The 13,996-nt window shown below is 36.1% G+C and overlaps 1 protein-coding gene across 3 annotated transcripts in view; it reads left to right on the top strand.

The window, feature by feature from the left end:
- Positions 1-13,996, top strand: part of wdr35 (WD repeat domain 35) — a 41,325-nt gene that overhangs the window by 7,442 nt on the left and 19,887 nt on the right. For 2 of the 3 annotated variants that reach the window (XM_062983994.1, XM_062983998.1), the window contains 10 exons: positions 915-1,007; positions 2,290-2,418; positions 5,430-5,560; positions 6,421-6,586; positions 6,738-6,883; positions 7,399-7,524; positions 8,643-8,828; positions 9,607-9,639; positions 10,264-10,324; positions 13,069-13,213. In XM_062983994.1, the coding sequence (XP_062840064.1) occupies positions 915-1,007; positions 2,290-2,418; positions 5,430-5,560; positions 6,421-6,586; positions 6,738-6,883; positions 7,399-7,524; positions 8,643-8,828; positions 9,607-9,639; positions 10,264-10,324; positions 13,069-13,213 (1,216 nt within the window). The remainder of the gene's footprint in view (positions 1-914; positions 1,008-2,289; positions 2,419-5,429; positions 5,561-6,420; positions 6,587-6,737; positions 6,884-7,398; positions 7,525-8,642; positions 8,829-9,606; positions 9,640-10,263; positions 10,325-13,068; positions 13,214-13,996) is intronic. The other variant, XM_062983995.1, reaches the window with a different exon arrangement.

The following is a 13,996-nucleotide window of genomic DNA, read 5'->3' as shown; positions in this document are numbered from 1 at the left end:
CCCTCCCAATTTGATAAAATCTGTGATTCTGCTGTCATACTTAAATAAAAGAATATATGTTAGTTTATGGGATATAGCTAAATTTATAAAATTAGGCACATGCAAACAGATGGGATCATTTAAAAATAATTTGCATGTTAGTCATGGCTATTTTGGCAATATAGTGTGTTTGAAAATGCGACTTGAGTGATAATGTTGAGAAGATATGTATTCTGCAAATTATCGATACTTGGCATATTTGGGGTTGAATCCAATTGTTCAATTCCATTGGAAGTTTCCTCAAATGGAAAGGAAGAGGAACTTTTGTCAATTTACCTTGCACTTTCTAAAACCAGCTTCTCCAAACCAAATGGGCAATTGCAGAAATGTGATGAATCAGCAGAAACAGAGATTCCTTCCCTGCTTACACACACACTTCCTTACATAAAAACCTCCAGTGAACTAAAGACGTTTTTCTCATAAATAGAAACGGACCATTATTTGGGTTGTTGTATGTTTTCCAGGCTGTATGGCCATGTTCCAGAAGTATTCTCTCCTGACGTTTCGCCCACATCTATGGCAGGCATCCTCAGAGGTTATGAGGTATGAGCTATACCTCACAACCTCTGAGGATGCCTGCCATAGATGTGGGCGAAACGTCAGGAGAGAATACTTCTGGAACATGGCCATACAGCCTGGAAAACATACAATAACCCTGTGATCCCGGCCATGAAAGCCTTCGACAACACAATGGACCATTATTTATTTAGCTGCTTTTTGACTACAGTATTTGTTTTTATATATGAGTTCATAAATGCTACAGTGGGGTTGTTACATGTGTGTTGTTTGATTTTAATGGAATTTTAATAACTTTTTAAATAGACACAATTAATGTGTTGATGTGATCCAGCACTGTAAGATTCTGCATTTTCTAGGTGCTGTGCAAGTAGTAACATGGAATGAGCAGTATCAGAAATTAACTAGCAGTGATGAGCATGGTCTTATTATTGTCTGGATGATGTATAAAGGTAAGAGATTTGCTGAAGAGTACTATCTTCCATGTGTTTGATAATTTACTATTTCTTCAGATTTTAATTGCAACTTTAAATCTCTTAAGTAGGATTTTTAATGTCTTTTTTGAATATTGTTTCTAATAGGTTACCCCAAATAGTTAGAATGCTTGTAACCATTCTTTGTGATCATACCTGCCAAGTCAAAGCTAGTGTTAAGACACTTTTTCAGCAATTTTTAAATTTTTATGAATCAAGTAGACAAAACATAAAATATCAAAGATGAAATACATCCAAATATTAAAAAGCCCCAATAGAGTTATATAATGTTAAGCAGCATTCACAGTTAATATAAAATTATAGTTAAAGCAAACTGTTCAGTAATTTATAACTGCCTTCTACACTGCCATATAAAATCCAGATTATCTGATTTAAACTGGATAATATGGCAAAGTACACTCATATAATCCAGTTCAAAGAAAATAATGTGGATTATCCTGACTTTGTCCTTGGACCAGGGATATCTGTGGCCCCTTCTACACTGCCATATAATCCAGATTATCAAAGAAGATAATCCATATTATCTACTTTGAACTGAATTATATGATTATCAAGACAGATAATCTGGATTTTATATGGCCGTGTAGTATGAGCCTGTTTCTAAAACCCCTGTTTAGAATAATTCTGCCCCAAGTCTTTCCTGTACAACCATAGCCAAGATAAATAGGTTGTTTATTTTCCTTTGTGTAGTTTGGAGGTTTATTGATATGAAAACCTCAAATGAGATAATATAAACTAGTTATCTGTATGTGTTAGGTGTGTCCCACAGAAATTCTCTTAGGGTATATCTATATACTGTAGAATTAATGCAGTTTGACACCACTTTAAGTATGGAGTCCTGGAAGCTGTAGCTTTACAAAGGCTTTAGCATTTTCTGCCAAAGAGTGCTGCTGGTGCCTCACAAAACTAAAATTTACATGATTCCATAGCATTAGGTTATGACAGTTAAAGTGATGTCAGACCGCATTCTTCAGTGTAAATGTATTCTTGAACATGTTAAAATATTTTGATGGCTTTCAGATCACTCTATCAATAAGATTAAATGTAAATGGGTTGGAGTCACATTTGTCCTTTTGCAAATGAAAGCTCCCTTTCTACAAAGGAAATGGCTCGAAATGAATGTAGAAAAGGAAAAACAGTTTTCATAAATTCTCCCTTCCTCCACCAGCTCAGCCTGCTAGCATTTTGCAGGAAGCAGTACCCAACAGAACTCTTAATACAACTGAATCCTGAATTTCAGGTGCTTGGTATGAAGAGATGATCAACAATAGAAACAAATCTGTTGTCCGAAGTATGAGATGGAACGCTGATGGACAAAAGATCTGTATTATATATGAAGATGGTGCTGTTATCGTTGGTTCTGTAGATGGTAAGGTCAGCTTATATTGTTAGCACATACAGGCAGTCCCCAAAGTACAATAAAGATAGGTCTGTAAGATTGTTTTTAAGTTGAATTTGTATGTAAGTTGGAACAGGTGCATTTTAAGTGTAACTCCAGTTATAGAGAGAGAGAGAGCATGCTTTGGATAGCATAGTGAAGGGTTTACATCCCTGTGGTGTTTGTTTCGTTGTCTGTGCCCCTGTCAGAAGATTTCACTTCACTTTCTGCCCCTGTGAGAATTGGATTTTGAAAAATTTGGTGTGTTACGGAAACAAGGATTGGTGATAAAGCTTCAGTGGAGATCCCCTTTCCCCATGAAAACTTTTCCAAGAGTGAATTTCCCTTCCTAGGGGTAGATTTCTCTCACTTCCTGTTGTCTCACCCCTGTTCTTAACTAGGAGTCATTAGTAAGTCAGATGTTTCTAACACAGGAACTGCCTGTACACTTTCTTGAAAGTATTAGATACCCATTTTTCTACAGACCCTTGAAATCTAAGGCCCCTTCCACACAGCTGTATGAAATCACACATTATCTGCTTTGAATTAGAATATATGGCTGTTTGTTTTTTCGTGTCAGGAACAACTTGAGAAACTGCAAGTCGCTTTTGGTGTGAGAGAATTGGCCAGTTCAAAGTAGATATTGTGGGATTTTCTGCCATGATATTCTGAGTTATATGGCTGTGTGGAAGGGCCCTGACTTCTGCATGTTGCCTAATGTATTCAGAGAACTTGTGGAGACAGAACAGGACCTCTGCACCTTCCTGACTCAACTTTCATTAGTTGAGAATGTTTGAAGGGGAATCTTCATGCTTCCAAAATACCAGCTGTTAGAGGTCTAAATTTGCCCATGCCTGGTTTACCCTGACCATATAATGGTCAAACTGTATTATACAGCAATGTATAATACAGTTTGACTATTATATGGTCAGGGTAAACCAGGCATGGTCAAATTTTGACCCCTAACAGCTGGTAGGCTGTTAGGAATTGTGAGAGTTGCAGTCCAAAACACCTGGAGGGCTGAAATTTGCCCATGCTTGGGGTAGACTCATTTAATGCAGTTAGTTGAACTGCTTAATATGTGTCTACACTGACCATGTAATGCATTTTGAAACTGTGTAGATAGGGCCTTGTTATGTAGGTTTCAAATTGCACGGTGGATTCTAAGCACTTTCAGGTGTATATGATGAATTTGTGAAGATCTCCTTTCTGCTCAACAGACAAAGGTGGATGGACCAAGGACAGTTTTTGAGATAGCCCTTGTATGTATTTGCTTTAACCAAACTCTTGTCACGGATTTTTGTTCACGTTAAATGAAGATTTACAAATATTGCAAATGACTTAAAATCTGACTTTGCTGCTTTGTAAAAGTTTTTTGTTGTTTTTGTTAAGATCAAAGCTTCCCCTGGCAAACATTAATTCAGTGAGAATTCTCCAACCACAGAAAGATTGAGGGTTTGATCTGCTGTTCTCTATTTTACATTTTTGAAGTATTAAAATGGTATTATTTTTATAAAATCAACTCTTTAAAAGTAATAAATGACATTTCAAAATAAAAAGTGAATATCACTTGATATTAGGACATGCCATAGATGTAAATTTTCTTCATAACTGAACTATTTATATAACTACTTATAACCAGAGTAGTTTTAATGACCTGTATGATGTTAATAATGATGTGCAAGTATTTTTGTCAATAAATGAGCATGTAGATTGTTGAAAGAATTACCGTATATACTCGAGTATAAGCCAACCTGAATATAAGCTGAGACATCTAATTTTATCACAAAAAACTGGGATAACTTATTGACTCGAGTATAAACTGAGGGTGGGAAATGCAGCAGTTACAGTTAAATTTCAAAATAAAAATAGATACCAATAAAATTTCATTAATCGAGGCACCCTATCTCCCCATGGGGACTCAGGCCAGCTTCCAACATAGTAACAGGCAAACATTCAATGCTTATATAAACAATGCAGAGCTAGATATAAATCTATAATTATAGATACTAATTTCACATATGCATTTCCCCCTGAAACGTTTGCAAATCCCTCTCTGTGTGTGTGTGTGTGTGTGTGTGTGTGTGTGTGTGCGTGTGCATTTCCCCTACAATATTTGCAAGCTCTATATACATATACTGTATATACATATATATAAATATATATATTCATATATATCTAGACATGTCTATATATATTTGTATGTTCATTTCCCCCCTGTAATATTTCCAAGCTCTATATATAGGTAGGTAAGAATATATTCATATCTATCCAGACATCTCTCTTTATATAGATATTTGCAGAGACTTGCAAACATATGAGGGTAAATTCATATACAAAAATCTGTATGGCTACAGATACACAAGTACATGGATCTATATGTATAAAGGATTTGCAAAGACCTGCAAACATATGAGGGGAAATTCATATATAAAATTAATGTATATAGATAGATACACATATAAAGGTACATAGAGATTTTTTTGCAATGGGGTTAATGCCTATATATCTGTAGGAGAGTTTAACAAATATTTCAGGGGGAAATGCTTTCATAAGATTAATGAATATATATTTTTCTTCTTCCTGACTTGCAAGGGTGTCTCTCTTTTCAAAACATTCCCTTGATTAAGAACGAGTGAGGCTTTGCAAAAGTAAACACACTGATAAGGGAGGAGAAGAGAGAAATAGATCACATATTGCAAGCAATAGCCTGCAGGCTCCGTTGCCGACCTTGACCCGATTATAAGCCGGGGGAGGCTTTTTCAGCTCATAAATAATGGCTGAAAAACTTGGCTTATACGGTACATAGCCAGAGTCTTCATACTTACAGTGGTTTGAAGATTTTTTTTTCTTTTGCTCTATATATAGAACTAACATTCCTGTAGAAACACCATTTTGAATTTTATCTACTATTTCAGGAGCCTTCCTATATAATTCCAAGTGATGTAAAGCTTTTTTTCTACTTAAATGTGGGCTCTGGTAAACATATTTTCTGTTGAAAGGGAATCGGATTTGGGGAAAAGATTTGAAAGTGCAGCTCCATCATGTTGCATGGTCTCCAGATGGCAGAACATTACTATTTGGAATGGCAAATGGAGAAATACACATTTATGACAAGCATGGGACATTTATGGTGAGTTCAGGGAGCAATGTAGGGTGCTTTTCTGCATAACCTCATGTAACTTCACTGCCCACATGTTTGCAATATATCAACATAATCAATTCTGCCGCAGGCTAAAGTTGTTGACATGTTTCATTCTGTAATGACAAAACTGTTCAGCAGTCAACATTGGAAGTGAAGTGAAGACATTAACAAGTCATGTGTTTGAATAGAGCACAAATACAGAATCAACTGATTACAGTAAACGGTGAAGACTATTTAACTGATATAAATTTTAATATGTTAAATTGTATCTCATACCCATACTGTGCCATCATTGATTTGTGGATTGCAGTCAATGCGTGTAGGCATACTTTTTATTCGTTCATGTAGTACTTTTGTTCCAGAAAAACATTTCATACTCAAATCCTTAGTAAGCAGAAAAATATTTTGTACTTGATTTTTAAAAATTAATTTTAGTTATTATCAGAAAATTTAAGCAAGTGCTGCCTTGTCTGCATTTAAATTTATTACATTACTTGGGAGTAAATATTGTGTTTTAATTTTTGTCTCAGATAATTTAATATGTGTGTTTTAATATATGCTTTTATGCTTGCATTTTAATATGTTTTAATATTTGAATTTTTATATATATATCACTGTTTTGTGCCCTGCATCGAGCCAAAAGGAGAGGTAGGTAATACATATAAAATTATTATTATTATTATTATTATTATTATTATTATTATTATTATTATTATTAATCTCATTTAATAGAATGAGTTTGCCATACAAATTCAACATGAACAAGATCAGGAAGTACTTTTTTGAGTCACTTGTGTGATGGATTTGTTATGCTCATTTTACTTGCATATATTAAATTACTATTTTAGATGAAAATGAAAATGAACTGTTTGGTGAATGTAACTGGAGCATTCAGCATTGCTGGAATACAGTGGTATCCTGGTACAGAGGGCTATGTTGAACAAGATTGTCCTTGCCTTGCTATTTGTTTTGACAATGGAAGATGCCAAATAATGAGACATGAGAATGATCAAAGTAAGCACAACCTTGGAATACCTCTAAAGAAATATTATAAGTTATGCCTGAAGTCCTTGTTGAAAGCTGACATATGGAGCCATTTTTCAATTAAGCATACATGTGTGTTCTCCATGTCACTTAACATACGTATATATTTAACAACAACTAGATCCTGTCTTGATTGATGCTGCATTGAATGTCGTGAGTGTCCAGTGGAACCACTGCGGAAATGTACTGGCTATTGCAGGACTTCAAAAAATAGCCACACAAGAGAAAGATATAAACGTTGTGCAGTTTTACTCTCCATTTGGTGAGGTAATTTCTTTTGTTTTCCTATACTATAGTTGAGCTGAATAAAGATTTTCCACTGAAGGCAATGTCAGTGTTTCTCAAGCAGTTTTCTTCTATAAGCATATATTTTGTAATTCGAGTTGTAGTGTTTCCTTTGTGTTCATTCTGGTTTCAAATATGGCAGGAAAAAATGTAGCAATGTTCAAACATAATATAATACTATATAATATATCTGAAGTGCTACATCAATTTCAACTGCAAGGACAACTTTTATAGTAACTATAAATAATTGACTACCCGCATATGGGAGAAATCACCCCAAAATATAATTTTGTGAATAGTGGAATGCAAAATAGAATTATAAAGGCTTTTTCTAAATCCTCTTATTTATACTGTCAGAAGGATATAAATCTTTCTTGGTTCATTTTCTTTGTTCAGATGACATCTAGATTTTATATTCAATATATGATACTCAGTTATTCCTGTTCTAAAAGTACTGCTAATATTCTGTTATCAATTACTGTATGATGTCATTGCAGCATTTGCGTACACTAAAGGTTCCAGGCAAACAAATGGCAGCTCTCTCTTGGGAAGGAGGAGGCCTGAAAATAGGACTAGTTGTTGACCAATGTATTTATTTTGCAAATATTAGACCAGACTATAAGGTGAGTAGATACTATTAGTGAATGTCTCTAAAGTCTAATTTCCAGCTTTATGAAAATATTCATCTGAAGTGCTGATACCAAAAGGGTATCACGTCTTGAGTTTGAAATGAGAAGTCAAAAGAATATTTCCTGGTCAATGCATGTCTATATCTAGAAATGGCTTTCATATGAGGCAGAGCGGAATGTGAAAGTTGTAGGAGCGTGATGGGGGCTGAAAAGCACTACCTGATTGCTGAGGTTCCAGTTAGATTTACATGGATCTGGATCAATGTAAAACATTAAAAAGATTTTAAAGAGATATTTTATGACTGCAACTTTCAGTAGTAACATATGTACTGATGTAAAAACAGGTTTGTTTAAAAATAAATTCTTACAGGATTGATGCCTGGCTTGACAACTGTCCATGTCAAACAGATCTTGGAGTCTTAGTGGACAACAAGTTGAACATGAGCCAACAGTGTGATGCAACAGCTAAAAAGCCAATAGGATTTTGGGTTGCATCAAAAGCAGTATAGTATCTAGATCAAGGAAAGTCATGGTACCTCTCTATTCTGCTGTGGTTAGACCTCACCTGGAATACTGTGTCCAATTCTGGGCACCACAGTTTAAAGAGATATTGACAAGCTGGACGATGTCCAAAGGAGGCTGACTAAAATGACCAATGGTCTGGAGACCATGCCCTATGAAGAGCATCTTAAAGAGCTGAGTTTGCTTAGCCTGCAGAAGAGAAGGAGATATGATCATCATGTATAAATACGTGAAATATCATAAAGAAAAGGGAGCAGGCTTTTTTTCTGCTGCCTTGGAAACTAGGGCAACAGATGGGTTCAAATTACAGTAACGTAAGAAGAATTTCCTGACTGTAAGAGCTGTCCAACGGTGGAACTCTCTGCCTCTGTATGTGGTGGAAGCTTCTTCCTTGGAGGCTTTTGCACAAGCTGGATGGCCATCTGACAGGGGTACTTTGATTGTGCTTTTCCTGTATGGCAGGGGGTTGAACCAGATGGCCCATGTGGTCTCTTCCAACTCTATGGTTCTATGACTGTTTGTGTAGTATGTTTTCTGCTAAGTTATATACTATTAAGATTTGTTTGTTTGTTTATTTACTTTATTGACAGTGGGGTTACTGCACCAATACAGTGGTCTATGCGTATACCCGGCCTGATCGTCCAGAATACTGTGTGGTCTTCTGGGATATAAAAAACAATGAAAAATATTTGAAATTTGTCAAGAGTCTGATTTCCATAACAACTTGTGGGGATTTCTGCATTTTAGCAACTAAAGCAGATGAAAATCAAATGCAGGTATATAACTAGCTATCTTTATCTAATCTAGATCACGTTGAATTATAAAATGGATTTGCTGATTTACCACTGAAGTCATGATGAAAGGCCCACTTAATTCCTTTATGTTGAAAAAAATCAGGCCCTTCACTCTGTTCTTCTAGCATGAATTGGTATGAAGCTGTTGTTGAACGCTCAGCTGAGACTTTAAATCTTAAAATCTAGAATCTAATTTTATGCTTTATTAATATTCTGAAACTTAAAATTAAGCATGACAAAATCTTATCTGCCAGATTGTGGCAGAAATCAATTGTCACGTGAAGAAAGGACAGTGGTGAGCACGCAGGGATTATGGGGAAAGTGTGATAAATGCATTAATACAGATTGAGCATCCCGTATCCAGAATTCTGCAATTCAAAATACATTTCACTTACCCATTCCTATGCATCCTTCAAGCTCTTCTCCCCCAACTACAATAATATGTAACCAGCACATCAATCAGGCACCAAACCAATAACTAAAAAAGTGTAATTGGATGGGTTAGAACAAGAACTTGATATCCCTTTATAAGGAAAATAAACAAAAAGAGACCATCAAAGAGTGTCATTTTTGGAGAAGGTATATCAGCCACAAATTGAAGCAGGTCAGTTGTGAAGGATATGGGGCACTCTTTGACTAAGTAGTTCTTAGTTATCTTTGATTGGTTCTTGATATCATGTGTGCTTATTTAAATTGGTTTTGGTTTCCTTTGGAATTGATTCATTATTTCACCATATCTCTTATACAATGCTTGCAAAAGGAGGAGCATGAGACAGAAACTCTTGGCGCAATGGTAAATCATTTGTTTTAATATTCATATAACTGATGTCTTGATCATTATATGGTGTGGTTTCCTTTACCTTTTATGTATGTTTGGTTTTATTGTCATGTGTTTGGGACAAGGATTTCATTTAGTTGTAATTTAAATGGATTTTCTCTGTGGCTTTATGGAGAGTACATGTCAGGTTTCCCTAAGGAATTATAACAAAATGTTTCCTGTGTGTATTGTAAGAAGCTTGCCAGTTCCCCCTCTTTCCCAATACATGCATGTGCCCACACATATGCACCTACAGAAGTTCCAGAGATCTCCAGAAACTTTTTAAAATTTAGAACCACATTTCATAACATGCACATTTGTTAGCTAGAGTTGTTTGCAGGACAAATTATAAGGAACCAAGTGTGAGCAACTTTGTTACTGACGAAAAACACACTGCTTCTTATTAAAAGATTAGAGGCTATTGTCATCTAAGGATATTATATTCTAAGGATAAGAGCTACTATATAATTTTCTTTCCAGATTATGAATCTATAATATATATTATATATTCTTATCTAATCAATATAGGTTGAGTTTCTTGACTGCAATACAGAATGTTGGATTTTCTTTTCAATAATTATGTGTTTTGATTTTCTACAGTATGTCCTTGTTCTTTGCAATTCTATTGGTACACCTTTGGATCCAAAATATATTGACATTGGTAAGAATATATCCCTATATCATATATCTCTATAGTATGTATAACTCTATGCTCTATAAACCTATATCCCTATATTGTATATCCCTATGCTCTATATCCCTATAACCCTATATCATGTCTCCTTATAACCTATCTGTATATCCCTATACTCTATATCCTTGTATGTATGTATATATGTGTATATAATATATCATATGTTCCTATACTATATATTTCTATATCCCTACATCTTAAGCATTTTTTTCCTCTATGCCTATACCCTTTTATCCCTATACTCTATACTTCTATATCCTATACCTCATATCCCTATAACCTATATCCGAATCCGTTCTCCTAGTTCCCCTAGTTCATAGAAAAGAGTCTCGTTTAAAAGAAGAAACCAGATAACAACAATAAGAATAAGAAGTATTACATTTGAACAATTACTTCCAAATTCTCCTTTTGCAGAGACTCTTAGAATATTTTTTTATCATGCTTTTTCCTTTTGAATTATTTTTCACTGCATTGGCTTACAGTGTAAGAATTACATTACAGAGGAGTCAAAATGTTGTTATAAATATCACCAAACATTTTAAGATTGTAAACTGGCCTTTACTGGATTTGTATAGACTGCTAAATCCACTTCATTTGAAACTTATTGCCAAAATGATATTGTGTATGTCAGTAACTAGTCAACTACGTTTAGTACATTTTTTAGGCAAAGTTATTTTACCTAAAATATAAGCAATAACAATCAATGAATTATATTTTGCAATAACCCATGTGCTGCTACTGCAGTAGTCTTTAAGATAGACTGGTGTTTTTATACTCTTATATAAAACTAGCTTTGCCCAGCCATGCGTTGCTGTGGCTTATGGGAATAATTTGTTGGCCAGGTGGAATAGCAGTGAATAGCCTTGCAGCCTCAAAGCCTGGCTGTTTTCTGGAGTAGCTGGAGTAGGACCCTCAATCAAAGAGCCGCTGTGAAGCCTGGCTACTTCCTTTGTAGGGGAATCATTGTTTGGCCAGCTTGAATTGCACTGAATAGTCTTGCAGCTTAAAAGCCTGGCCTCTTTATACTTAGGGCATCCTTGCTAGGCCGGGTTGAATGGGACGGAGTAGCCTCATGGCTTCAAAGCCTGGGGGGGGGGGTTTAATTAGGGGAAATCTTGGTTGGCCAGGTTGAATAGCACTGAATAGCCTTGCTGCTTGCAAGCCTGGCTGCTTTCTACCTTGCAGAATCCTTGGTTGGCCAGATTGAATAGCAATTAATAGTCTCGGTGTGTCAGGTATGAATGCTGCAATTAGCCACCTTGATTAACATTAAATGGCCTTGCAGCTTCAAAGCCTGGCAGCTTCCTGCCTGGGAGAATCCTTTGTTGGCAGGTGTTAGCTGGCCCTGATTTTTTCCTTTCTGGAATTCCCAATTTCCCTGCTTTCAGAGTGTTGCTCTTTATTTACTGTCCTGATTTTAGAGATTATATTGTTCTGTATTATTATACCACAGTAATTATTACATATTATATTTATAATCTTATATTATCTGTTTAGAACTGGATTATATGAGGCCCCTTCTACACTTTATAAAATCCACACTGAAGTGGGTTATATGGCAGTATGGACTCAAGATAATCCAGTTCAAAGCAGATACTGTGGACTATCTGCCTTGGCACTCTGGGTAATATAGCTGTGTGGAAAGGCCTTGAGTCTACACTGCCATATAATCCAGTTCATATCGGATAATTGTATTTTATAGGCAGTGTGGATGAGGCCTAAGTGCACTATGCCTCTGCACTGGATGCCATTTTGGCTGAGGGAGTTGCTAGGATATGAAGGGAGCGGGGCCTAAAGGCGGGGGGGGGGGGGCTACCTTTCTAACTGGCAGTTAGGGGGAGAAAGGCTGTTCCTCATCCTCCGTAATTTGGACTTTGTTCTAGGTTTTTTTTTAATTGAAAGACATACTTTGGATGACTATTACTTTTGTGGCCAAATTTGGTGTGGACGGGATCAGTGGTTTTGCTGTTTACTCCATAATAAATTGGCACATTACATTTTTATATATATAGATGGAAGTGCTGAGACTTTGGCATAATATTTAAATGTAAAAAGCTGCTTGATGTTTTCTTGTTTATTTAGTAAAAGTTATAGAGTGGTATAAAGACCTTCATGCTCAGTGTGCAAAAATTCAGGCATTTGCAGGCACATGCATCATTTGGGAACTGCTCACATTCACATGTCCATCTCCAGTTTAGTCCCATACAAAAGCACGTGAATACATATACAGAGATTTTCTCTTCTTTGCTTCTAGTGTGGTTTTACATTCTCTCTGTGTTCTCATACCATTCAGAATCTGATCCAAAAAGATGGCTTGGCCCACTTAAGTTTCCCTGATTGTTGTGGGTTATTGGCTGTTTGCTTGTTTTCTAAGCCCACAAAATGGTCATTGAAGTACCCTCATCGTTTTGACACAGTCATACACCAACTGCTTGCAGACCTAAGAATTGTGAAATATGCATAAAGTTTTTCTTCCTTCAAAAGATGATAATCTAAACATTAAGTCCACTCCATACAAAAACAAACAAACTACACAAATGCTACATTTGAGTGTCATAAACTAGTACACAAGGTATATGTCTCTGTGCGCACAATTGCTACTCTCTCTTATAAAGAGATCCAATAACATCTTGCACTGTACAAAATAAGTTTATATCAAAGCATTACACAGGTCTATTCAAAATGTGTTTCTTTTTTGGATTTTATAACAGTGCCATTGTTTGTTACGATGACTAAAACCCAAGTGATTGCAGCTTCCAAAGAAGCGTTTTATATATGGCAATATCGTGTAGACAAGAAGCTCACAGCAATGGAAATTAACCAGGTGGCACGGACTAGAAAAGAAGGCAAAGAGAGGTTTGTCCCTGGTTTTGTAATTTTATTCCCCTGTAATCCTTACCCCATGCCATTCTCATACAGACAAGTTATCATTCCTACCTCTGGGATAGCAGCAGTACAAAAACATCTTCAGCTCATTTGGTGTTGCCCTAGCAGTTAGCAAACACTCGTCAGCTCCTAGAAGCAATGTTTATCAATAATTCTGTGGAATGGGCATCTGTGCCAACTCAGACACTTTGCCTTGTTTTCTGAACACTTGGAACTGGATACTGAGTACTTTTTTATGTGTCCCTCAGCTTGTATTGGTTTTCCCTTGGCTTCTTTAGATTGCTAATTATTTCTCTCCTCTCTCAATAAATTATCACCCAAATTTTAATTAGTCACTTTCCTAGAAATGTGAGTAATTCATGCTTATGGTTCTGCTTTCCTGGCACAGATCCCTGTAGTCATCAACAACTCCTGAATTTTTCTCTTCTACGAGAACTGTTCCTGCATCTAAAATTAACATTATCCCAGTACTCAACTTGCATAGTGATGCAGTGGTCTACATGTCTCCCGCCAGGCCCGTAGTCAGGATTTTGATTCGGGGGGGGGGGGGGGACTGAGTCTAGTCTGAGTGAGGGGGGATCTACCCTACCAAACCTTTTGTATTGTTATCCCAATACCCCTATGCATATGGGATATATTGAGCATGGTGATCAGATCATAATATGAATACAAATAACAGTTTAAATAATAAATGTAAGAACTTCTCGTGGACCACCCTGAGAATTTCGGGGGGGGGGGGGGCTGAAGCTCCTC

This window comes from Anolis carolinensis, chromosome 1 (assembly GCF_035594765.1).
Source record: "Anolis carolinensis isolate JA03-04 chromosome 1, rAnoCar3.1.pri, whole genome shotgun sequence".
Classification (NCBI taxonomy): domain Eukaryota; kingdom Metazoa; phylum Chordata; class Lepidosauria; order Squamata; family Dactyloidae; genus Anolis; species Anolis carolinensis.
The sequence above is the reverse complement of the archived record's forward strand: the minus strand, read 5'-3'. Positions and strand labels throughout refer to the sequence as shown.